This window comes from Argopecten irradians, chromosome 7 (genome assembly GCF_041381155.1).
Source record: "Argopecten irradians isolate NY chromosome 7, Ai_NY, whole genome shotgun sequence".
In the NCBI taxonomy this organism is placed as follows: domain Eukaryota; kingdom Metazoa; phylum Mollusca; class Bivalvia; order Pectinida; family Pectinidae; genus Argopecten; species Argopecten irradians.
In genome coordinates this window covers 6,291,732-6,318,660 of record NC_091140.1, presented here as the reverse complement: position 1 = coordinate 6,318,660, position 26,929 = coordinate 6,291,732, and the positions used below count along the sequence as shown (strand labels likewise).

The 26,929-nt window shown below is 35.9% G+C and overlaps 2 protein-coding genes across 2 annotated transcripts in view; both read left to right on the top strand.

Annotated features, from left to right (window-relative positions):
- Positions 1-2,891: 2,891 nt before the first annotated feature.
- LOC138327382 (uncharacterized) overlaps positions 2,892-26,929 on the top strand; it is a 31,406-nt gene continuing 7,368 nt past the window's right edge. Inside the window, exons 1-7 of the mRNA XM_069273437.1 lie at positions 2,892-3,030; positions 17,004-17,092; positions 17,543-17,713; positions 19,693-19,752; positions 20,634-20,699; positions 25,022-25,132; positions 25,753-25,906. Of these exons, the coding sequence (XP_069129538.1) occupies positions 17,014-17,092; positions 17,543-17,713; positions 19,693-19,752; positions 20,634-20,699; positions 25,022-25,132; positions 25,753-25,906 (641 nt within the window). The 5' untranslated portion in view covers positions 2,892-3,030; positions 17,004-17,013. The remainder of the gene's footprint in view (positions 3,031-17,003; positions 17,093-17,542; positions 17,714-19,692; positions 19,753-20,633; positions 20,700-25,021; positions 25,133-25,752; positions 25,907-26,929) is intronic.
- Positions 2,973-6,553, top strand: LOC138326824 (collagen alpha-2(IV) chain-like). Its single transcript, XM_069272826.1, has 3 exons — positions 2,973-3,030; positions 3,115-4,385; positions 4,529-6,553. The coding sequence occupies exons 1-3, from the start codon at positions 2,973-2,975 to the stop codon at positions 6,551-6,553; spliced, it is 3,354 nt and encodes a 1,117-aa protein (XP_069128927.1).

Genomic DNA, 26,929 nt, shown 5'->3' with positions numbered 1-26,929 from the left:
CGATAGGCAGATGTACCTCTCTATGTCCCTAGGGGCTTTTATATAAACTCTTAAATAGTTAAATACAGCAGAATAACTTTGATATATGTTATAAAATTTAAGTAATTTTCAGATGTTTTGAGTACGATTTTTGGAAAGAAAAAATAATATTTTAACTTATATGTTAATAAAACAAAATGCACTTCCGGTTTTGAATGCCTGATTTTCGAAAAACCAGGTAAAATTGCTCATTTTTATACTTTCAAAAATCATATTAAATAACATCAATTGGGAAAACTGATCACATCAAACCATGATATAATGTTTAAACTTTGTGTTGATGCAAAAGTATCATGTTTAAAAGAATACACTTAAATGTAGTTAGCCAAGGGAAAATGCCTATAAACTGGAGGTCCCTCTGCCTGTCAACATAGACAAAGAAGGAGTTTCCAATCTCTATGTATATATGTTTCTGCACAAACATAATTCTCTAATTCTGTTATCGCCATTCCTAATATAAACGACCCTTCTGTGCTGGTATTTAAATTACGTAATCACCTCGATTTGAATTGAAATTTGGTATTGTTATCATCGTATCAAATACCTCATTTAAATATTTTGTATGTTTATTATGGAGAATACAAAACTTTCATTTTTTCTATAGTTATTTTGTTCGCCCGTGTAGATAATGTTAATTTAATTGTTCTCAGACTGAGGAATTGCTATATGACACTGAGGTAACGTAGTATACAAAACTATAATTATGGGATATTATTAATTTGTTTCTTAATGATTTTTTTATGATTATATTTTCGACGATTTTACGTTTGTCAGATATTCAGTAATTTTTCATATATATTTATTCCCTTATCTGCGTATGGATCACTTATGTTGTGTTCTGCGTGTGGTTGTGTTTTGTTGTTTTGTGGTTGTGTGTTTTTGTGTTGTGTGTTGTTTGTTTGTGGTGTTGTTGTGTGTTGTTTTGTTGTTGTGTGATGTTGTGTTGTTATGTTATGTGGTGTTGTGTTGTTGTGTGTTGTGTTGTGTTGTTATGTTTGGTTGTGTCATGTTATTGTGTTGTGTGGCATTGGTGTGTTGCTGTGTGCTGTGTGGCTGTGTTTTGTGTTGTGTTGTTGTGTGTTGTGTTGTTGTTCCGTGTTTGTGTAAAGCGTTGTTACATGGTGTTTTTGTGATGTGTTGTTGCGTAATGTTGTGTACTGTTGTGTTGTTGTCGGGTTTTGTGTTGCTGTGTATTGTTGTGTTGTTGTATTGTTGTTGTATGTTGTATTGTGGTTGTGTTGTGTGTTGTTGTGTTGTGTTGTTGTATGATATTTTGTTGTGTGATTTTGTGTTGTGTTGTGTGATGTTGTTGTGTGTTATTGTTTTGTTTATGGGTGGTGTTGTATTGTTGTTGCGTGGTTGTGTGTTGTCGTTGTGTTGTGTGTTGTGTTATGTGTTGTTGTTTGATGTTTTGTTGTTATGTTGTGATGTGTTGTGAGGTGTGTTGTGTTTTTGTGGTGTTGTGTGTTGTTGTTGGGTAGTGTTGTGTTGTTGTTGCGTGTTTGCGTGATGTGTATTTGTGTTATGTTGTGTGATGTGCTGTTGTGTGATGTTGTGTTGTGTGATGTTGTGTTGTGTGATGTTGTGTTGTGTAGTGTTGCTATTGGATGTTGTTGTATTGTTGTTGCGTGGTTGTGTGTTGTGGTGTTGTTGTGTTGTGTGTTGTGTGATGTTTTATTGTGATGTTGTGTCGTATTGTTGTGTAATGCTGTCTTGTGTTGTGTGTTTTGTGATGCTGTGTTTAGTGTGATGCGTTGTTGTGGTGTGTGATGTTATGTTGTTTGATGTTTTGTTGTGTGATATTGTGTTATTTTGTTGTGTTTTGTTGTGTGATGTGATGTGTTGGTGTGTGGTGTTGTGTTGTGTAGTGTTGTTGTGTTGTTGGTGTGTTGCTGTGCTGTGTGATGCTGTGTGGTTTCGTGGTGTTGTGGTGTCGTGTTGTGTTGTTGTGTAAAAACGAGCTCTTATGGGGTCACTTTTCAACGGGGTCTATTTTCAACGGGTCAGTGTAAAAAGTGCGCCCAAAGTTCAGTTTTCAACGGTTTTCGGGGTCATTTTTCAACGTTGAAAAATGACCCGAGGTCAGTTTTCAACGGGGGTCCATTTTCAACGTTACACCGGCACCATAAAACTATTATCAGACAGATATTTTACTCAGGTATATGATTTTGAATATACTTAAGTACAAAGTTTGTCTGAGAAAGTTTTAATGTGCCGGACCCAAAAGGTAGCACGGGGTTTTAGGCAAAATAATAATGTAAAACAAATAAACATCAGAAAAAAAGACATGTAAATATAGTAACAATCTACGACGAAAAGAATCATACAACAGACATTCAGAGGAAACTAGGAATACACAATCTTATTGATTGTTGACACATAACATGCGATGTCTAACAAAGATATCAACAACAACAAAATAAATAAATAATAAATAAATAAATAAATTAATAAATTAATAAAAATTAGCATTAACAAAGATCAATCAATACAAAGGTCGTATTATATATCTTTACGGTTCCAGACGTGTCCTTATGCACTGATGCTCGTCAATCAGTTGGATGCAACAAACTGTAAAGAATTGTGCCTATCGTATTTTGAATGTTTTATGACCGAATCATCGTGATCTCATATCAGCGATAATGATTCGTTTGTCGATTTTTATACCTATTACGTATACCGTTTCCTGGTAATATGTGATCGATGGATGAACAAAACACACATTTGTCGGGATTATTAAATGTCGTATACAACTCACAAAAAGAACAATTCATAATTCAGTTAGTTGGTATTAAAAAATACTGTAAAAACGTTCGGCACGTGACTTCTGAAATACCTGCCTGCCGTATCACTTATAATGCCAAATGAACGTATTTAGTTATTTATAAAAGAACACATGTCTTTAATGATTCAAACGATGTGATGTGGTTGATATGATCGTCAGATACACAACAGGGCTGGAGGAAAAGGCAGGTGTAACAGAACCAAGCAGTGAGTATTTACCTGGGCTGGAGGGAAAGGCAGGTTTAACAGAACCAAGCAGTGAGTATTTACCTGGGCTGGAGTGAAAGGCAGATGTAACAGAACCAAGGGGTGAATATTTACCTGGGCTGGAGGGAAAGGCAGGTGTAACAGAACCAAGCGGTGAGTATTTACCTGGGCTGGAGGGAAAGGCAGATGTAACAGAACCAAGCAGTGAGTATTTACCTGGGCTGGAGGAAAAGGCAGGTGTAACAGAACCAAGCGGTGAGTATTTACCTGGGCTGGAGGGAAAGGCAGGTTTAACGGAACCAAGCAGTGAGTATTTACCTGGGCTGGAGGGAAAGGCGTGTTTAACAAAACCAAGCGGTGAGTATTTACCTGGGCTGGAGGGAAAGGCAAGTGTAACAGAACCAAACGGTAAGTATTTACCTTGGCTGAAGGAAAAGGCAGGTTTAACAGAACCAAGCGGTGAGTATTTACCTGGGCAGGAGGGAAAGGCAGGTGTAACAGAACCAAGCGATGAGTATTTACCTGGGCAGGAGGGAACGGCAAGTGTAACAGAACCAAGCGGTGAGTATTTATCTGGGCTGGAGGGAAAGGCAGATGTAACAGAACCAAGCGGTGAGTATTTACCTTGGCTGGAGGGAACGGCAAGTGTAACAGAACCAAGGGGTGAGTATTTACCTGGGCTGGAGGGAAAGGCAGGTTTAACAGAACCAAGCGGTGAGTATTTACCTGGGCTGGAGGGAAAGGCAGATGTAACAGAACCAAGCGGTGAGTATTTACCTTGGCTGGAGGGAAAGGCAGATGTAACAGAACCAAGGGGTGAATATTTACCTGGGCAGGAGGGAAAGGCAAGTGTAACAGAACCAAGCGGTAAGTATTTACCTGGGCAGGAGGGAAAGGCAGGTGTAACAGAACCAAGCGATGAGTATTTACCTGGGCAGGAGGGAACGGCAAGTGTAACAGAACCAAGCGGTGAGTATTTATCTGGGCTGGAGGGAAAGGCAGATGTAACAGAACCAAGGGGTGAATATTTACCTGGGCTGGAGGGAAAGGCAGGTGTAACAGAACCAAGCGGTGAGTATTTACCTGGGCTGGAGGGAAAAGCAGGTGTAACAGAACCAAGCGGTGAGTATTTACCTGGGCTGGAGGGAAAGGCAGGTTTATCAGAACCAAACGGTAAGTATATACCTGGGCTGGAGGGAAAGGCAAGTGTAACAGAACCAAACGGTAAGTATTTACCTGGGCTGGAGGGAAAGGCAGATGTAACAGAACCAAGGGGTGAATATTTACCTGGGCAGGAGGGAAAGGCAGATGTAACAGAACCAAGCGGTGAGTATTTACCTTGGCTGGAGGGAACGGCAAGTGTAACAGAACCAAGGGGTGAGTATTTACCTGGGCTGGAGGGAAAGGCGTGTTTACAAAACCAAGCGGTGAGTATTTACCTGGGCTGGAGGGAAAGGCAAGTGTAACAGAACCAAACGGTAAGTATTTACCTGGGCAGGAGGAAAAGGCAAGTGTAACAGAACCAAACGGTAAGTATTTACCTGGGCTGGAGGGAAAAGCAGGTGTAACAGAACCAAACGGTAAGTATTTACCTGGGCTGGAGGGAAAGGCAGATGTAACAGAACCAAGGGGTGAATATTTACCTGGGCAGGAGGGAAAGGCAAGTGTAACAGAACCAAACGGTAAGTATTTACCTGGGCTGGAGGGAAAGGCAGATGTAACAGAACCAAGGGGTGAATATTTACCTGGGCAGGAGGGAAAGGCGTGTTTAACAAAACCAAGCGGTGAGTATTTACCTGGGCTGGAGGGAAAGTCAAGTGTAACAGAACCAAACGGTAAGTATTTACCTGGGCTGGAGGGAAAGGCAGGTTTAACAGAACCAAGCGGTGAATATTTACCTGGGCTGGAGGGAAAGGCAGGTTTAACAGAACCAAACGGTAAGTATATACCTGGGCTGGAGGGAAAGGCAGATGTAACAGAACCAAGGGGTGAATATTTACCTGGGCAGGAGGGAAAGGCAAGTGTAACAGAACCAAGCGGTAAGTATTTACCTGGGCAGGAGGGAAAGGCAGGTGTAACAGAACCAAGCGATGAGTATTTACCTGGGCAGGAGGAAACGGCAAGTGTAACAGAACCAAGCGGTGAGTATTTATCTGGGCTGGAGGGAAAGGCAGATGTAACAGAACCAAGCGGTGAGTATTTACCTTGGCTGGAGGGAACGGCAAGTGTAACAGAACCAAGGGGTGAGTATTTACCTGGGCTGGAGGGAAAGGCGTGTTTAACAAAACCAAGCGGTGAGTATTTACCATGGCTGGTGGGAAAGGCAAGTGTAACAGAACCAAACGGTAAGTATTTACCTGGGCAGGAGGGTAAGGCAAGTGTAACAGAACCAAACGGTAAGCATTTACCTTGGCTGGAGGGAAAAGCAGGTGTAACAGAACCAAGCGGTGAGTATTTTCCTGGGCTGGAGGGAAAGGCAGGTTTATCAGAACCAAACGGTAAGTATATACCTGGGCTGGAGGGAAAAGCAGGTGTAACAGAACCAAGCGGTGAGTATTTACCTGGGCTGGAGGGAAATGCAGATGTAACAGAACCAAGCAGTGAGTATTTACCTGGGCTGGAGGAAAAGGCAGGTTTAACAGAACCAAGCGGTGAGTATTTACCTGGGCAGGAGGGAAAGGCAGGTGTAACAGAACCAAGCGATGAGTATTTACATGGGCAGGAGGGAACGGCAAGTGTAACAGAACCAAGCGGTGAGTATTTATCTGGGCTGGAGGGAAAGGCAGATGTAACAGAACCAAGCGGTGAGTATTTACCTTGGCTGGAGGGAACGGCAAGTGTAACAGAACCAAGGGGTGAGTATTTACCTGGGCTGGAGGGAAAGGCGTGTTTAACAAAACCAAGCGGTGAGTATTTACCTGGGCTGGAGGGAAAGGCAAGTGTAACAGAACCAAACGGTAAGTATTTACCTGGGCAGGAGGGAAAGGCAAGTGTAACAGAACCAAACGGTAAGTATTTACCTGGGCAGGAGGGAAAGGCAAGTGTAACAGAACCAAACGGTAAGTATTTACCTGGGCTGGAGGGAAAAGCAGGTGTAACAGAACCAAGCGGTGAGTATTTACCTTGGCTGGAGGGAAAGGCAGGTTTATCAGAACCAAACGGTAAGTATATACCTGGGCTGGAGGGAAAGGCAAGTGTAACAGAACCAAACGGTAAGTATTTACCTGGGCTGGAGGGAAAGGCAGATGTAACAGAACCAAGGAGTGAATATTTACCTGGGCAGGAGGGAAAGGCGTGTTTAACAAAACCAAGCGGTGAGTATTTACCTGGGCTGGAGGGAAAGTCAAGTGTAACCGAACCAAACGGTAAGTATTTACCTGGGCAGGAGGGAAAGGCAAGTGTAACAGAACCAAGCGGTAAGTATTTACCTTGGCTGGAGGGAAAGGCAGGTTTAACAGAACCAAGCGGTGAGTATTTACCTGGGCTGGAGGGAAAGGCAGGTTTAACAGAACCAAACGGTTAGTATATACCTGGGCTGGAGGGAAAGGCAGATGTAACAGAACCAAGGGGTGAATATTTACCTGGGCAGGAGGGAAAGGCAAGTGTAACAGAACCAAGCGGTAAGTATTTACCTGGGCAGGAGGGAAAGGCAGGTGTAACAGAACCAAGCGATGAGTATTTACCTGGGCAGGAGGGAACGGCAAGTGTAACAGAACCAAGCGGTGAGTATTTATCTGGGCTGGAGGGAAAGGCAGATGTAACAGAACCAAGCGGTGAGTATTTACCTTGGCTGGAGGGAACGGCAAGTGTAACAGAACCAAGGGGTGAGTATTTACCTGGGCTGGAGGGAAAGGCGTGTTTAACAAAACCAAGCGGTGAGTATTTACCATGGCTGGAGGGAAAGGCAAGTGTAACAGAACCAAACGGTAAGTATTTACCTGGGCAGGAGGGAAAGGCAAGTGTAACAGAACCAAACGGTAAGTATTTACCTTGGCTGGAGGGAAAAGCAGGTGTAACAGAACCAAGCGGTGAGTATTTACCTGGGCTGGAGGGAAAGGCAGGTTTATCAGAACCAAACGGTAAGTATATACCTGGGCTGGAGGGAAAGGCAAGTGTAACAGAACCAAACGGTAAGTATTTACCTGGGCTGGAGGGAAAGGCAGATGCAACAGAACCAAGGGGTGAATATTTACCTGGGCAGGAGGGAAAGGCAAGTGTAACAGAACCAAGCGGTGAGTATTTACCTGGGCTGGAGGGAAAGGCAGATGTAACAGAACCAAGGGGTGAATATTTACCTGGGCAGGAGGGAAAGGCAAGTGTAACAGAACCAAGCGGTGAGTATTTACCTTGTCTGGAGGGAAAGGCAAGTATAACAGAACCAAACGGTAAGTATTTACCTGGGCTGGAGGGAAAGGCAGATGTAACAGAACCAAGGGGTGAGTATTTACCTTGGCTGGAGTGAAAGGCATGTGAAACAGAACCAAGCGGTGAGTATTTACCTGGGCTGGAGGGAAAGGCAAGTGTAACAGCACCAAGCGGTGAGTATTTACCTGGGCAGGAGGGAAAGGCAGATGTAACAGAATCAAGCGGTGAGTATTTACCTGGTCAGGAGGGAAAGGCATGTGAAACAGAACCAAGCAGTGAGTATTTACCTTTGCTAGAGGGAAAGGCATGTGTAAGAGAACCAAGCGGTGAGTATTTACCTTGGCTGGAGGGAAAGGCAGATGTAACAGAACCAAGCGGTGAGTATTTACCTTGGCAGCAGGGAGAGGCATTTGTAACAGAACCAAGCGGTGAGTATTTACCTGGGTAGGAGGGAAAGGCAGGTGTAACAGAACCAAGCGGTGAGTATTTACCTGGGCAGGAGGGAAAGGCATGTGTAACAGAACCAAGCGGTGAGTATTTACCTGGGCTGGAGGGAAAGGCAAGAGTAACAGAACCAAGCGGTGAGTATTTACCTGACCTTGAGGGAAAGGCATGTGTAACAGAACCAAGCGGTGAGTATTTACCTGAGCTTGAGGGAAAGGCATGTGTAACAGAACCAAGCGGTGAGTATTTACCTGAGTGTTTTATTAGTACATAGGTTTTCATAATAGAACCATGTTTATTCCAGGTTAGTGAGAATACTTTTGATCTGAAGGTAACCGATGATTTATAAACAGGGTATACTATGTACCTCATATAGTCAAGAACGTTAGCTCGTCTGAATTGTCATTTACTATAGTACATTTTAAATTAGTTGTCAACAGTGATTTTCCAAGAAATACCTTAGAGATCAAAACTTTCACAATACATTTCGAGAGAAACAGTATTTTTTAATATCTTTTGTAATGCTTGAAGCACAAAAAAAAAAAACGACTGGAACACAACATCATAAATTTGTTTCTTTGTATGCTTTGTTCTTTATGAATTTAGAAATACTTTGTTTTCATGTTAAAAATATAGAGGACCCTGATTGGTCAATTAAGATTGTGGCGCTTTGTGATGTTGGTATTCTTCTTAGTCTAAACATATTTCATTTAAAAATAAAAATCAAATCTAATTCTGTTTCGCTCTTTAATCTACATACATTTGATTTAAAATAAGTTTTATTTACTTAAGAGGGAAAGATGATATTAATTTGTATCTTTTAACTTTGAGTTACGAACGAAAATACATATCTTTCAAATTATCATTTGATTTCTGATATTAAAAAAGAAACCATTTGTTTCATCCAAGAGCGTATCTAGTCTGGTTGTTAGGGTTTTTAGTACTGTTAGGCGAAATGCAAGAATAAAAATACACTAATTCTATGGAACATATTTTTGTTTACCAAATGTTATCACTAATTGTTGTTTTATTACGGTAACTATTGTCAATCTTGAATTTACAGTCCCCTATGCCAAATTTGATTTGGTTAGAAAATCCTCTCTGGTTACATTTCAGCCTTTGAAATGCTATTTTACCCGATTTCATTCTTTTTAAATATATGATATAATACTATACATATGGCATGCTTTTAAAATTATTTTTATTCTGTCAAAAAATTGACATTTTTTGCTTGAAAAATCCATTTGTAGTCAAAATAATTAGTTGATATCATTATCAATGGGTAAACAATAAAGAATGAAGTATCTTTCATGAACAAAATGAATGAAAAATAAAGAATATGTTCAAAAGGTGACCATTAGGGGTCCCCTTGAGACATACATGTAACCAGGGCATTGTCAGAAAACATCATTTTAGGCCCTTTATGCCTTTTTACAAAAGGCAAATTAGATAAAAAGCACATACAGAGAAGTAATGTTCCTAGACCTATAACATTGAAAACTTTGAAAAAAAGAGCTTGGGCAGATTTTGCAACCCTACCTTTGAATGTTTTGTAAAATCATTTTAATATATTTTTAATGATATAAAATATATAAAAAAATCTTTTGCATGATATGGTGTGTATCAATGTCTAGCGTGATGTTTTAAGACATCAACTTGATTTCATTAAATATTTATTGACATTAATTCATATTTATGTATTTACAATGTATATACTATTGTAATAATTTGTATGTACATTATGTACTGTTAATATTATAGGGAGAGGGCGTACACATGCATGTTGTCTGTTTTCCCAATTCCAATTGTGTTTAACATATGGTAATACAATATTTTAAAACAAAAATATAGATTTATATAAGATGTCTTAATCCGAATTTCCTTGTAGCAGTGCACAAAAAGAAACATTTGTTTGAATGAAAGGAATTCTGCCAGTTTCACGGACAATAAACGCATATTACGAAATCGTTTCTAAATGTTTCTATCGATATAAATTATATCTAATTAACGTAATATTCCTCGGTTGGGATTATGTTACAAAATCTTAGCCCTCGACTGAGATAACCCGATCTCTTATCACATACAGGTAATAGATTTTATCAATCTTACACACGAAGTGTAAGACAGTTCACACGCGCAAGACAATAACGTGACGGCAACAATACATGCGGCGTATGTGCGGCGGGCATTGTCGATGACGTCATCAAGTTTGAAGCATAACGAGGTTACTGCGATAATGGCAGGATGAAAAAGCTGGAAACCAACTGGAATTCTATCATTTTTTCTTCTAAGTATTGGAGAAAAATCATTTATCATAGGTCTGTCAAGTGGCAAGCCTCAGGTTGACAAGCCAAAATCTTTCACTCGGGTTGAGATAACCCTGTCTACTTGACAGACTCAAGTAAGATTCTATTATTCCCTTTCACCTAGATGGCCGGGATTTAATCCGCGACATAGACGTGAAAATTGGCAAGGGTTACCTCACCGTTCGTGTCTCGGTTTCAGGATTGAGTCTTTTTGTCAGAATGTTTAGCTCTGTTGTCCACAAGATCTGTTACATTGTTTAGGTGCTGTGTCAGGGCTACATGATATCACTATCCATATATAACTCACCTTGTCGAATGCTATCGTACCAAGCCGACATATTTGGTCATTTATAAAAAGTAGTAAGAACTCGAACACTTCTTTAGGTTTTCGATAATGTGTAGTGATATTTTGTATGACTATATACCACTTCCTATACTTGAACATACAAGTTGATAAAAAAGTGGGAATGCATCATTGCCTAACCTTAGGTATATACTGTTCACTCGAATATTGTTGTGTTGTTTGTGTTATGTCAAAAATGGAAACGATGTACATAACTAAACCGAAATGTACAATTCCTATGCATATTTTGCCACAATATCACTTGTTTAAACAGGGTCTAAAACCTTAAGATAATCCTCTAAAACAACTACTGATACTACATGGAAATGGATTGAATGTTACGGGTGGAACGAAGTAAAAAGTCAGCTTATCTTTTATTGATAGAGCGATGTCAAATAGTTTATTAAAAACCGACATCAAAATGTTGTGGCCACATTTATTCTTCGTGAGACATTGGTATTGATCGTAATCATCAGTTTACTGTGTACGTAATTATGTTGGTATATCTATACACACTAATGTCAAGCTTGAAAAAGGTTATGGACATTCATCTCCTTATAAACAACATCTTAACATCGTTGATTTTAAAATGTACTTAACCCATGAAAATACTACGCAAATTATTTTTTTTATATTTTCTATGTATTCTAATTTTACATTAATCTAAATTTCTTTACAGAAATCAATAATGAAATATTGTGAATGTCTTTTCGTTGCAAACTGTCTGATTTGGTTGATTTATCCAAAGAAATTTTGTTGACGTCGCTATTTCCTTCTTCGTCTTAAATAAAATGATATCATGAATATAGCCTGTTTACAATTGACATCTCGATACATATTGAACATTTTATGTACTTTTACTAGGGAACAAAATTGTTCTTACTGAACTGAAAATCTTGTTACGATAGGATAAATAATAGTCAAGGTATGTATTTATAGTTCAGTTCAATCAGCCATTATCAGATATTAAACTTAGTACATACAGACATATGATTGAAACGATACATACATACATACATACATACATACATACATACATACATACATACATACATACATACATACATACATACATACATACATACATACATACATACATACATACATACATACATACATACATACATACATACATACATACATACATACATACATACATACATACATACATACATACATACATACATACATGCATGCATGCATTGTACATGTGTAATGCATCATACACATATATAATGCATCATACACATGTAAACACACATACCATACCAGCATACGTATATTTTTTTTCTTTTTTTTTACATACATGCATCCATACATTTTTTGTTGTTATTTTTTTCTTTTCTGTGTTGACTTGTACATTTCTCGGTGTTTTCATCATTGTGCTTTAACAGTATTATAACTTTTATTTAAGGATAATTTTGAACACAATCAGGGTCATGCGAAGTAAATAATGATTATATTTGACTATAACAGTTTTAAGTATATCTGAGTATTTACCAGCATGACACAAAAAAGTCCATTTTGAAATTATACAGGCAAAGTAAATAACTCCTTATCTAATTTAATAAAATTAACATTCGTTTTAATGTTTAATATGTGTTGGAAACTACATCAACAGGAATTATTTTTTGTTGGGATTTGCAATAAAGCCAAACCTCATTATAAATCTGTCTCTTAATAAGGGTTTTTGTATGTTCTACATGTATTTGTTTATTGTCGTGCTTTACATCATTTCTAGTCAGAGTATATTTAAATTACTATAAGTATATAGCAAAATTATTGCTGACTATTTTATCTCTATATGAACTGAAAAGGAACTCTGTTATATTGGTTTGGGTTTTTAAAAGTTCTAAAATACTAAAACTTTTCAGAAATTCAATAATTCACAAAAACCTTTGATAGTATGTTAATCAGTTGATAATGAAGCTGGTTTCGATTATTTTCCATGTTTATTTTTTCTGTACAGATGTCCCGAATTGATATTTTACAGTTGCCATACATTTGATATATTATGCATAGGTATCACCTGTTATATATTCAATACACTAACAGATCTGTCAGATATTCAAATGAGCCTTTTACATTCTTAATTTTTCCTGTAGTCCTATTGCGGCATATTCATATATTATCCTTTCCTTTTCAGATCTGATTATTCTTTTCATCATTGTTTTTCCGTATCACGAGTGAGATCCCTGAGGACATCATTATTTGTGTGCCCTAACCTTAGCAAATCTTATCGAGGCTTGCCGGTGGTTGGCGGCCAAAATATCTCACGAGGGTTGAGATATCCTTGTTCGCTTGACAAACCCATGTTTAATCATTTTTCTCCCATATTGTAAAGAACATTCCAGTTACCTGTTTTTATAGTATCGACATCAGAGAGATGTCGCGATGCGTCCGAGGGATAACCCTGTTATGTATGGGAAGAATTAAACTTCTGTATGTAAATAAGATATGTTTTTACACAAAACAAAAACAAAAACACTGACATGTCATACACCTGAAGACTGTCAAGGTTGGGGCCTTGGGTTCAGCCTTCAAAAATATAATCAAATGTCCCCACACAGAAGGACTCTCATTCACCACACCACTTACATACATGTAATATAACTCATCACATTAATCCCATATCAAAACAAAAACACCACTTTCACTCAATCTTTCGTAGCCTATTTAACAGAAAAACGTATTGAAAACAACTGTAATAGAAAAAAGACTCAGCATATAGATGTAGTCCATATAAATAGTATATATTATTTATCATCATATTAGATAAGCTCCGAGTTTCCACCATTCTCGTTGGCTAATACACTGTTACGTGGAGGGCGATAGTTAGCATATTGACTCAATGATTCCATTTCTGGAAAACATATTAACTCGATGTTTCCATTTTTCCAATTTTTCCGATTTCCCCTATTCTGACGTCACACCCTAGTCGATATTCGTATTGTGACGTCACACTAAGTCGATATTCGTATTGTGACGTCTACATGTACTGACGTCGAGTTCGTCTGGAAGATGTAGTCGAGCCATTCTCCATGCATTTCTATAGTACATAGTATGAAGTAAACATTAAAAATAATTAGCGTAACTGATATTTGTTTCGGTCCATATGGTGATATATCGCCCTTGTAGAATCTAAAACAATGACCTCGAGCTACATGTACGCCCTCTGTCATTATGTATTCTACTCGGCCAATCATTAACACCATATGGATCACAACAAAGGGTCATAATCGATAAATATGTTTGTACAAGACAGACTTATTCCTTTATATTACCTGTTTTAAGCGTTAACATTTGTTGGATGTCATATCATCTAGGAGAAAACTAATATAGGCAATGCCTGTTGTTTAATCCTTTTTCGTTATTCGAAATAAAATTTGTTGAAATGAAATGTCATACCATGGTAGAATGAATTCCTGTATATTGTTATGTTTTGGGGCAATTCTACGTTTAATACAGTTATATCTAAGGTCATCTTCTTTCCTGACTTCAAATATATAAGAAGAATATAATATACATGTAGTTGATTTGAACAAAGCTTTCGTTCATTTCTACATGTATATCTGCAGGACCTAATAATGCACTCTTTATGTCTAAATTCAAAGTTATGTATGATGTATAAAAACCCCATTGCGTAACATTATCCCGTATCAATTTAATTTTTACAAATTACAAAACATATGTTCAATTGTCCCTATCTCTTCATTACAAAGGTTGCATGTGTCATTTGGTAGTTTGTTTATCATTTTAAGTGTGAATTTGTTGGAAGTATTCTGTTTTGTAATCTGTATTGGAACCAGTGCATATCTGTGTCTTTTGTTACTTGAAACGGAATCTCGTAATTTTGTTGCCAACCTTCCTGTGAATAGTGTGTCGCATTTACCCATTTTATATTTGCTGTGTTCCTCACAGTATTCACACATATCTTTGGTTTCTTTTGTGTTTTTAATATAATCTGAGTGTGGTGAAACGGTCTATAAAATTAATTTGTTATTCACATTTTGATGTTGAATCGATCGACACAGTCCCTTAAATAATAAAAAATTACCTGATAATATTTCAAAAGTGGTCTTAAATTCTTCGAAATTCAAAACGTGTCATTTTTAGTTATAACATTTCTTGACTCCATATATAACCATTCTAAACAGAACATTGCCTATTTGAAACAAACTTTTACACCACAATGGAAAGTTTAATGTTTCATAAAAAATGTGGTTTATTTGCTAATGCAACAATTATTCCAAGCTGTAAAAAACATCTTTCCAAAAAATTTCTTGTTTCTATTTTATTTAAATAGTCAGACCCAAAGTCACTAATATTACGATGTTGCCTTTCAAACACATTGATTCATTCATTACATTTTAACCTCAAAGGTCTACGCATCCATCTTGTCTTAAGTCCAGAAATAAAGTTTTCTACATTTAAATTTTGCAATCCTCCTTCAGTAAAATTTTTACATAGAATGCATTTTGTTAATTTTGTCAATAGTTGACTGCCAAATGAAGTTAAAAAGGTTTGGTATTTAGTATTTGAATGAAGATTCTGTCAGGATCTGGTATATATAGAAATTAGAAATATAAGAAATGTATAATTTATTCGTTCTCACATATAGATACACATTATATATGTAATCATGGCTACCTGTAATATATTTTTAAAGTGGGGAAGTTTCCTTCCAGATTGTTCTGTGAAACAAACTATATATTACAGATGTTTTACGTAGTTTTGTATCTGCGGAGTAACCAACCAAACATTTTTTTTAAAGTCAATACACGTTTACCTATAGTGAGTTGTGTGTATCACACAGATATGTTTACTTATTTATAACAGATGGAAAGAACTCGAAGACGTGCCATCCATATTTTAACACGTAATGCTGCGATGTCATTAACATCAAGTTGATAAATACTAGATCAGACAACTTATGTGAAATGGCGATGTGATAATTGATTTATGTTGATGGATTTAGCGGATAATCAGCTTTAATATTAAAAAATAAAGAGGTATTTTAGAGCGACAAGAACTACTCTTCATAGTCGACTACATCCTTGATACTCTAAGGGTTCCGATCATTTACGATCTCTACACCCCTGGACTATCTCATATTAAAATTGGGGGCAATAGAAAAGAACAGGTAATTTGGTTCTTAAAAGGAAATCTTTGCAGGCATGTGATTGGTTCAGCTGTTTTTAGTTTTACTATAAGATAATACAGGGGTTTAGAAATCGTAAGTGATCGGAACCCCTAGAGTATCGAGGATTTAGTGGAACTAGCTTAGCTTTTTCATATAAACATTTTTCTAAAGTTTGCTTGGAACAATCCACCTGATGATGGGTTCTAATATCGACACACCATTCTACTGGCACTAGTCAATAGTAAATCGCCCTACAAGCCACACGACATTAGCAAGGGTACGTTATAATCCTACTTTTCATAGTGTTGAGGTATTGTGTCGAGATTAAATTAAGACATTTTAGAATGTTTGCTTAGGATGTTGCTAAGTGCGAAATAATTATTTACATCTGATAAACAATATTAACTTTCTAACAAGGGGAAGTAAGCACTTTATTCATGATCTAATGATGGAATGTGTGCATGCATTCAGAAATACATGTAAATTGAATCAACAAGTAAAGTTACACTATTATTAATTTTTAAGCAAAATTAATATATATTTTGAATAAACTGTATATATGCTATATGTATTACTACTCTTCTCTTTACTGCATCATGTATTTTGATGGGGCTTGGCCTGTTGGGGCTTGGCCTAGAAACTTGCGAAAGCAGGAAATTCAATGTAAAGTACAAAATAATAACACTTATACATGAATTTTTGCCTTTTTGGGTATACATGTACATGTATGTATAATCATTCACTCCCTCATCATTGCTTTTGTTCAGTGGTAAAACACTATGGATATTCTAACTCTGCCTGGCTACAATGAAGGTCTGAAGTGAGAGTGATATTGAGGGATTAAGTTAACAGTCAGTTAATCTAAATCAAAACCTTTTGATAAAGCGAATATTGAATACTGAACAATCAATACGCTTATCATTTAGTGATTAATACAACTGGAACATTTGCATGCTTTTCACAGCTATTCATGATTTATTCTTCTACAACAGTATACCATTAGTAAATATATATATAATTCAAATATGTATTAATGTGTTTTTCAGTAACAGGTATAATTTGTGTCAATTCTAAAAATGATTGTTAAATGTTATTTTAAAGATCCAGGCAAATAAGCTTTTAAAATTGTGCTGTTATATACTATATACATGCTTGTAATAATGTGGAGAGGGCTTATATAGGCTTTGCTTGCTGCCTGATCTTTTGATTTAGAAAAAAAAATTAGAAAAAAAAAATTTTTGAATTGAAATTTGTGAGGAAGTCCCAGTATGAATAAGTCATGTCACTCAAAATGTAATTCGTTTGAAAACACTTATGATCAAGGTGTAACTATTTTGATACAATTCAATACTTGATTTTTGTTCTTCTCTAGCGAGACCACCATGGGGATGGTGTTGCCTGCTATCGTCTTGACTCTACTTACCTTAGCACGTATACACGTACAGTCGAGTGATGCTATAGGTAAGAGACCAAACATCAACTGAAATTCACTCAAACAGGGGAGGCCGCACTTACATGACACAAGCTTTTTATAGGACGTTAATAAACAACGTAGCTTAAAAATGATTACATTGAATCTTATATTTAATGTTTTAGACTACTTGTAACACAAAATACCTTCTAACGTACGATTCCATTGATTTTTCAAACGATTTTTTTTTCTAAATCAATATGCAACGTCGACGCCTCTATTGTGACATGATAACAATAGAAAAGGACGGATATTCATATTCATAGACGATACAATCAGTCGTTGTATCAGCCTTCTCAGAGCGGCGCTAAAACAAAAACGTCTTGTTTTATCTTCTATTATGCTAATAAAGTAAATGTTAATGTCACTGGAAATGCTGTTAAGAAGCCTTTTTTGAATAAAAAGTGAATTATAAATTATTATTTTATTTTCGGTTTCAGATTTGTTCTCCAAAGACAATAGATATACTGGATTTGTATATAAGCCAACTCGTGCCATGGTCATAACATCAGAATTTCCTGAAAACTGGCAAAAATCTGTAGAAGACTGTGAAAGAGTAAACGCAGGCATTCTTCAAATACTGACCAGGGGAGTCCTCAACTACATCATTGGTAAATAATGGGCATTATTAGCATGCAAGTGCTCGATTGTCTTATATCATATTTCTGTTATATTCATTGGGTCAGTATTATATTCCAACGGATCATTTGTTTGGGCTTCGATTATTACGCCACTGGCCGATTTGTAAGTTTGGAAACGTGATTTTATTTTGACGGTGCAACCTGGAGACGTAGACGCGACCATGCATATGTTTAGCTGCTACATTTAACATGGCAGTTTAATTGTGTACGTAACGAGCTTGGCTATACGTGATGTTTCATGATGCTTTAATTATGATAATGTACGGCAAGCCAACATGACTTTTATTCAAAGAGCAATGTCGATCCTTAATTGCAATGTATATATATAAGATATCTTGATTGTTATATAAGATATCTCATATAGTATATGAGATATTTCATATGATATATAAGATATTTTATACACTATATATAAGATATCTTATATTATATATGAGATATCATATATAAAATTTTCAATCGATCTTACATTGTATATAAGATATCTTATATCTTATATAAGATATCTGATATCGTATATATACGATATCTCATTTAATTTATCTATATAAGATATCTTATAAAATGTATAAGATATTTTATATAATTGTAGTCGCCCTACCCGAAATATTTCATAAGTCTACATAGAGACATGTACAGTATACTTCTACTCGCTCAGTCAGACTCTTGTTGGCTTCGCATGCTACGTCAGTATCAAGCGTGTGGTTGAACGAGACAAAAATATTCATGTAGATTGGCCGCCATTATATTTATTGTCGACAACTAGAGTAATAGAAATAACTGCTTCTGCGTTTTCAATATATCGTTATATGCAACAAAACAGCGCTAGATTCTCCCTTTCAGCGCCATCCCCACCATTCCGAACGGTTCTTAGACGTGCGCCGAAGTGCTCCGAATGAAACTCGAGGAAGAAATTAGTTTCTGTTTTAAATGCTATGAAATCTCATTCTATATAAGATATCTTAAATAACAACGATATTTCAATTATATAAGATATCTGGTATTAATTCAATTCAATTCATTTATTTGCATTTTACATCCACAAACAAGGATCGATAGCAAATGACAAAGATAACATTACATGTATAACACAATAATAATAAAGCAAGAACAGCTAATGCATTAAATGAGATTTAAGATATCTTATATAGAAAATTAAATGATATATCTTATATACTATATAATACTATGATATTTTTTATATACATAAATAAGATATCTTATTTAATTTCTATATGATATTTCTTATATACTATATAAGTATACAAGATATCAAATATACTATATATCTCATATAGATGATATATATATCATATATATATATATATATATATATATATATATATATATATATAATATATATCTTATATAATTATATAAGATATCTTACATAATCCAAATCAATACGGGATAGACCTTGCTCCTTCAATAAATGTTAAATTTGCTTGCCATAATAATGAATTTGATATCCTGAATACAATATATCTTAACATGTGTGTATATCAAAATATTGTTACAGTTCAAAATATTCTGTATAGATGAACAACGGTATCAAATAGTCTATGCGGTATATTGTGGTCTAGTTTGTATCTTACTTTGTGTCTAAAACAAAAATCTCTTTCTCGGTCCTATCAAGTTTCCTTTACTATGGCCCTAAATTTAGCGTGTGTCTCTAATACTATGATGCTGTAGTGATGTAGGGGTCAGTGCAGTTTTTTATACGACGATATATTACTAGTCCCATAAACAACACTGTTTAAAACAGAAATAAAGTAGTTCAATGTACATTGTACCTACCCCAGAGTATTGATAAGGTATTCATGTCAATGTAAAACAGTGTCCGATACGTAATGCACGTATATCAAGTGTTCCAAAGCGTAATTGGGGAAGCATAGAGTATAAATGTACTATTAGACCTGATGTACATAATCTCTCAAATTACTTTACAGACAGACGATCTGTCCAAAATAAATATCGTCGGTATTTCATTGACGGAAAGAAATGTCCAGGTAGGTTGGCTGTAATTATAGGTTATTGATTATACATGTCTTGTCTCTGTAATAATATATTTGTACTGGAGCAATTAAAATATCTAATAGTATGATATTTAATCCTTTCTCATGCTATTATACGCATTAATGATTAGATGTCGACTAAGTAATGTATACAGCTTGATATTTCCATTCTACTTTCAGTTGCCCGTTTAATCTATGTTAAACCAGATAGGAAATATCAGGCTGTGATGAACGGCTGCCATGATGAACTCCCATCTGGTCTATCGTTTCCGTCGTATCACTGACAATTTTTACGATATATACAAAATGTAACGGTCAAATAATGTAAAAAGTAGTTTTAAAGTTGTTCCGTTTTTTAAATTCCAATAGTATTAACGTGTTGACAAAATAGCATGTAATGAAAAATATCATCGCATAATTTTCATTTGTTCGCTAGTTTTAAACCGTTTATGGATGGAACTATATTCAGAAGCTGGTGATATGGCTATTCCGATTATTGCACTTGGTGAGGTCAACACGAGCACAAACAGGGAATTAAAAAAATATACACGTATTGTTTTGAATTTTAATGATCGTAATAGAAATATAAGTAATAAACTGTTACCAGACATCCGGAAGTAATATTTATATATTCATATATCTTTCTTCCTGATGGGCTTCATATCAACTGTATGTGCAAACTGGTAACAGTTTATTGCTTAAATGTTTGATAGGAAATTCTATTTCAGTAATCGTACATCATTATTGTTGAATTAGTGTACTTCTAACTGAATAATATCCAGTTAACATCAATATATTGGTATTTTGTCGAGAAAGTAATGCTTAAAATGTAAATATTTTATCAATACTGCATATCTGTTATTTATTTTGGATAGGACAAAATACGTGGGTTTCAACAAATGGTACACGGATAGTCTTCGATAATTCTTTGTTGGTTGAAGGTAGGCCATCTGTCGAAACTTTTGTTCTGACACTGATGATAATATTAAATCGGACGCCAAGGATAAAATTAAAAAATATCCTATATAGTTTTTCTTTGCTGATTATCACAAATTCATATGTATATGTAATAAGATCCAGATGGGTGTGTAGTTCTCATCCTTGAGCATTCAATCTCTCCCAGGGTGCATTGCGGTCCCCTCAATTTCAATGTGAGGATTACAATGAACCGCGGGAGAGATCGTTGAGTATTTTGAAATATCTAAGATGGCGTCAAAGATGGCCGGCAAATATTAAAAAAAATCTATAGTTCCCTCAGAAATCACATAAAACTCTATTATCTCATTTTAAAGCTTTGTTGAATACAACTGGTAATAACGGAAGTGAAATACAGCATATTCATCAATAAAAAAAAAAAAAAAAAAAAAAAAAAAACCAAGATGGCGGACAAAATAGCGGCAAATATGAAATAAACCTTTAAAAGATGCAAACGTATTACAAAAGACAAGTCCATGTAGTTTGAATATCAAATACAAAGTTGGAGTAATGCAATGACGTTGTAACCAATGTTATATTTTAAAAGTAATCTTTGATACTTGCTAAATCAAAGATGGCTGATCAAAATGGCGCCAAAAATAAATCATTTATTATAGTCTCGATGCCAACTAGCGAGTTTTTTCGGCTCAATGTTTCTAATAGTTTTTTTTCTCTACTGAATATTATCAAGTAGCATGTATGTAAATTATTATATATAAAGATCCAACAAGTATTAGCTTTCTAAAAGCTAAGAAGGCTACCATACAGCATTATTTATTAGGAAGCGATTATAGGAAAGCTTGACGCATTGTTCTGTTCACAGCTAGTTAGCTGCCATAGTTTTTAATTCATTTTTGAAGAATGATAATTTAAATGCTTTCGCATTCAATGTAACAAACAATTAACTTCATGATATTCATGAAAGGGCCACTAGGCTACCTTTCCGAAACAAAAAATAAAAGTTTCTTTAAAACAATTATAACATAAAATGTCCAAAGATTAGGTTACAACACCGAACAAGTTGAAGTTTTGCCGTCTGGCGCAGAAAAAGTCAACTAACGCGTTGTAATTATGGCGACGTCGGGAACCATAAAACGACCTGCGTTATGAAAATGAGCGTTTTGTTTATTTTAATAAAGTTGTTCAGAAGATGCAGTGGGCCTTTTCCTAATGCTAAAGCAACAATTTTTCCGTCTAATATACGCTATACTGATATACATGTACATGTACTTGGACAAGTTGGTGTAATACATATACGTATAGAAACAAGCATAACATCTCGGTTAAAACTGTACTTTACTTAAGCGCACACAGTTGCACAAATTGAAATGTCTCCTAAGTAAAGTCTAACTTTGTTTCAGCATCTCCCATGTACGGACAGTTTATACAAGTAGGTCATGATCATCTAGCCAACAGTACTAGTTAGGCTATATATAGATGTTCCACGCGCTCCCGACAATGTAAACAAAACTCGGCAAATCACTGAACTTATACAATCGCGACATCTCGGAGTAATTTCCGTCAATTTCTCCGAGGGGATCCGATTGAGAATTGATTTGTACGTGTAGCGCCGCCTTGTGTGATTTCTGAGAATAATGTCCGACAACCAGAAAAAAACATTCGGACCTCTCTGGGTTTATCAAATGATGATTTGTTTGCAATAATTTCCCAACTGGTACCCCTTACACACATATAATCTTCAACAACAAGTAACCAATCAATACACGTAAATCGTTTCGGCCAGTTAATCAAAGTGAATAGACTATTAATAACCATGTGAAATCCAAACAACATGGCTGGCAAAGCGACCGATTATAAAAGCTACCATCCCATATGTGAGGCACACATTCTTGAGTCTTTTAAAGCAAATGAGATAGCGTCTGGTGTCTATGATCGCTAAGGAATTCATTTAACACTAATATAGATAGTCGGTTTGTTAAGAATGTAGTCTCATGGTAAGGGAGACAGGTCATAAATATATTTAATACTGACGCCTGAATTATGACTGTCACAGTGCCCAAGCTCTTCAAGCATTTGTATGACCGAGATTTGATAAATATTCCTTTTTCTGAAGTAAAACTAAAAGTATTTTTGACATCTATTTTGTAACAGGAGAACCTACAGTGAATGTATAAAAAGTATATAGGGGAGATTGTGATTAATGCCCTTTTCAATGAAAAAAAATGAAGGTTTGATGGTGATAAAAATGCTCTATCTTGAAAACTTGTGGTTCATTTTTCTTGAAAATTGACTTAATAAAAACAGCTAGGTCACTTTTTAGTGTGTTATTTTTCTATAAAAACTTCACAATTTTGATCTATTTTCATTTTTGTGAGAATGTTTTTTGGTAATTTACATGCATTTTTTTTACCTTATTTTAACCAAAAGATATCACTAAAATTAATTATGACGAGAAGTAAATCATTTTTTCTTGAAAAAGCATTGATATTATATCATATCAATTAAACAATCTATATATCATAGAACATTTTGTTAAAGATTTTCATTTACGGGGCGGATTTTGTGCAGGCTAATGTTGTTTTTTCATGCGTAGAAACTACTAAAAAATGACAAATTTGAATATTGATTTAGAAAAAATGGATTGTTCATTTCTTCGAAACTTTGACAGAAGATGCATAATAACATATTTTCTTCATAAAACAAATATAAAAAATATTGAAGAACGGGGACATTTTGGGGAATGTGAGACTACCACCTTAAGTTCGAATGTTAAAGATATTAACTTCATGATTTCAGAAATCAGGTGAACTTCATTTCACCTGGGTATTATTTATTACATACATACTGTACCAATGTCAAATATTCAACAGAGAGCAAAAATATATAAACTATAGATTTTGGTCACAGCAAACATCACTATTTGGTCCCCAGGCTAAAATAGATAATTTCCCAAGAATCTTGTAGATCATTTCGGTAAAATATCTCAATTTAATAATCATTAAAGATTATTGTTAAAATGTATGTATTGAATACATAATGTAATTCCGTGCCTATTTTAGTGTAACATTGTACGTGACATTCAACCTACATACTTTCATTTTGAAGTAATAGTAACTATTAAATCATTTTTGGACGTTGCACTATTTTGTCCGCCATCATGTTTTAATTTGATTTAATGATGCATATGATGTGTAATATTTTATAAATTAACAGATGAATCCTAAAACATATTGAAATTAATATACATGTAATTAGTTTAGTTTGCAGTTGGCTTGTTAAAATAACTATATATTTTTCAATATTTAGCAGCCATCGTGTACGAATATAACCGCTATTGACGGGCATATTTGTCTGCCATCTTGAAATTTTGTAACGAAATAAATGTTCCTTGATATTCTTCAACACCTAATAAAATAAAAAAATGTAAACAGTTGGTATTCTCATTCGACCTGAATATTAAAGAAACGATTTATCATCTCAGACGCCATTTTGGATAAAATAATTATACCCACTCAAATATTGGCCAGAAATAAAACTTGCTATAGTTGGCGTTGAGACTATAATAAATGATTTATAATAGATTCTGACGCCATTTTGGTCCGCCATCTTGAATCAAGTAATCATCAAAGATTATTTTTCAAAATATACTTATCGAAAATTTCTCCCCTTTATATTCTTTAACCTTATATACGCCAATCAATTTGCATGAACTTGAATTTTGTAAGATTAGGTAACTTTTGATAGCTTTTTTTAGTGTTTGGGGCTGTTTTGTCCGCCATTTTGATTTTTGTATGGGTGTATTTACTAAATTTGAATTCCGTTTTTACCAGTTGTATCCTAGCATGGTTTAAGATGAGATAAATAGGGTTTCAATGTTGGTTTTATGTGAATTCTTTATGAATTACTGAATTTTTCAATATTCGGTCGCCTTTTTGGATGCCATCTTTTAAATTTCAAAATGCTCAATATACATATCATTAGAGATATTCAGCAGAGAAAACAATAATATCAAAAATGTTTTGGGTTATGACAAAACTCGATACTTGGCGTCCGGTCTATATGGGACGGCGATAATCCTACAAAAGGTGATTAATATACACTTTGATGGTGTCTGTAATTATGCAATTCCTCAACCTGTCTTTCAAATGTCGTTAAATATATTCTAACATTGTTAGAAATTGTGAAAACGTTTGGTATTTTAACCCCTAAATGTGGATGTATACAAATCATCGAGGGATGATGCACTTAATGAAGTTTTAAGTTTCTATTCGTTCAGACAGTTAGGTATATGCCAATATCAAATACACACATTTTTCATTCAATTTAGATACCCAAAATATGGACCAGAACAATGAATGCTACTGTCTGCTGTTGCATGAAACAAAGTTAATCACCAAACAATGCTCGCTTTCAAAATATTTTATGTGCCAAAGGGAAAGTAAGTTATTTCTTATCATATCATTTCGCATCAATATCTCTGATGATGATTCATTTTCCACGAAAAACACATTTGGACTTATTTGTTTGGATCATTAGATACTTATATTTGCTTGCCGCTATCTGGATAGTTAAATACCTTACATCTGTTTGCCACGTATCTGCATAATTAAATACTGTATATTTGTTTGTCACGTATCTTGATTATTAAATATCGTATATTTGTTTGCCGCATATCTGGATAATTAGATACTGAATGCTTGTTTGCCGCGTATCTGGATAATTAAATACTTTATATTTGTTGGCTTGTCGCGTATCTTGATAATTAAATACTGTGTATTTGTTTGCTGCGTATCTTGATAATTAAATACTTATATTTGTTTGTCACGTATTTGTAAATATTTGTGGAAGGTTTAATTTTGCCAAATTGCTAATTTCAAATCTGTGAAATAATACCGCCCAAATTAAAAGTCATGGTTTTACATATAACACCCTGTCACGTGAGGGACACTTTCAGATGCTGCAATTTGAATGAAAGATAACTCGCGAAAAAATAAGTTCCAAACAGTACAATTTTACTTATATACAACTGTATAACTGTCCTTGCATCAATTTTTGTAGTTCTGTCGTTTCTGAGACTTCCCCAAGTCAGAGGTGCTGTGGAATTACGACATAGCAGTAGCTGGGGACGTCTGTGTTTTGACCTTGACCTGACTGCACACGAAACGAAAGAAATTTGCAAGAACCAGTATAATGATCTTTACGCAAACTACAGGTTTGTTTTAAAATGTCTTCCTTGTTCTCATTGCTGAGATGTATACGAATTCTGAATAGTAAGTAAGAATTAATGACGACTCCAACACGACGCAAATACTGAATGATAAAATCATAAATCCTGTGTAAAGTTAACGTCCTACCATTTACTCTGATGGCCACGACCGATAACGGCTCTCTGGTGGCCACGACGGATAAGAACTCTTTGATGGCCACGACCGATAAGGGCTCTCTGATGACCACGATCGATAAGGGCTCTCTGATGACCACGACCGATAAGGGCTCTCTGATGGCCACGACCGATAAGGGCTCTCTGATGGCCACGACCGATAAGGGCTCTCTGATGGCCACGACCGATAAGGGCTCTCTGATGGCCACGACCGATAAGGGCTCTCTGATGGCCACGACCGATAAGGGCTCTCTGATGGCCACGACCGATAAGGGCTCTCTGATGGCCACGACCGATAAGGGCTCTCTGATGACCACGACCGATAAGGGCTCTCTGATGGCCACGACCGATAAGGGCTCTCTGATGGCCACGACCGATAAGGGCTCTCTGATGGCCACGACCGATAAGGGCTCTCTGATGGCCACGACCGATAAGGGCTCTCTGATGGCCACGACCGATAAGGAACCTCTAGCGGTCATGACCGACGAAGGCCCTCTAATGGCCACGACCGATAAGGGCCTTCTGAAGGCCACTACCGTAAAGAGCCCTCTAATTGCAATGACCGACAAAGACCCTCTAGTGGCCATGACCGACGAAGGCCCTCTGATAGCCACGACCGATAAGGACCTTCTGATAGACACGACCGATAAGGGCCCTTGATGGCTACGACCGATAAGGGCCCTTGATGGCTACGACCGATAAGGGCCCTCTGTTGACTATGGCTGATAAGGGCCCTCTGATGGTCATGACCGATAAGGGCTTTCTGGTGGCCTTGACCGATGATAAAGGCTCTCTGGTGGTATGCCCGATAAGGGCCCTGTAATAGCCACGACCGATAAGGGCCACTGATGACCA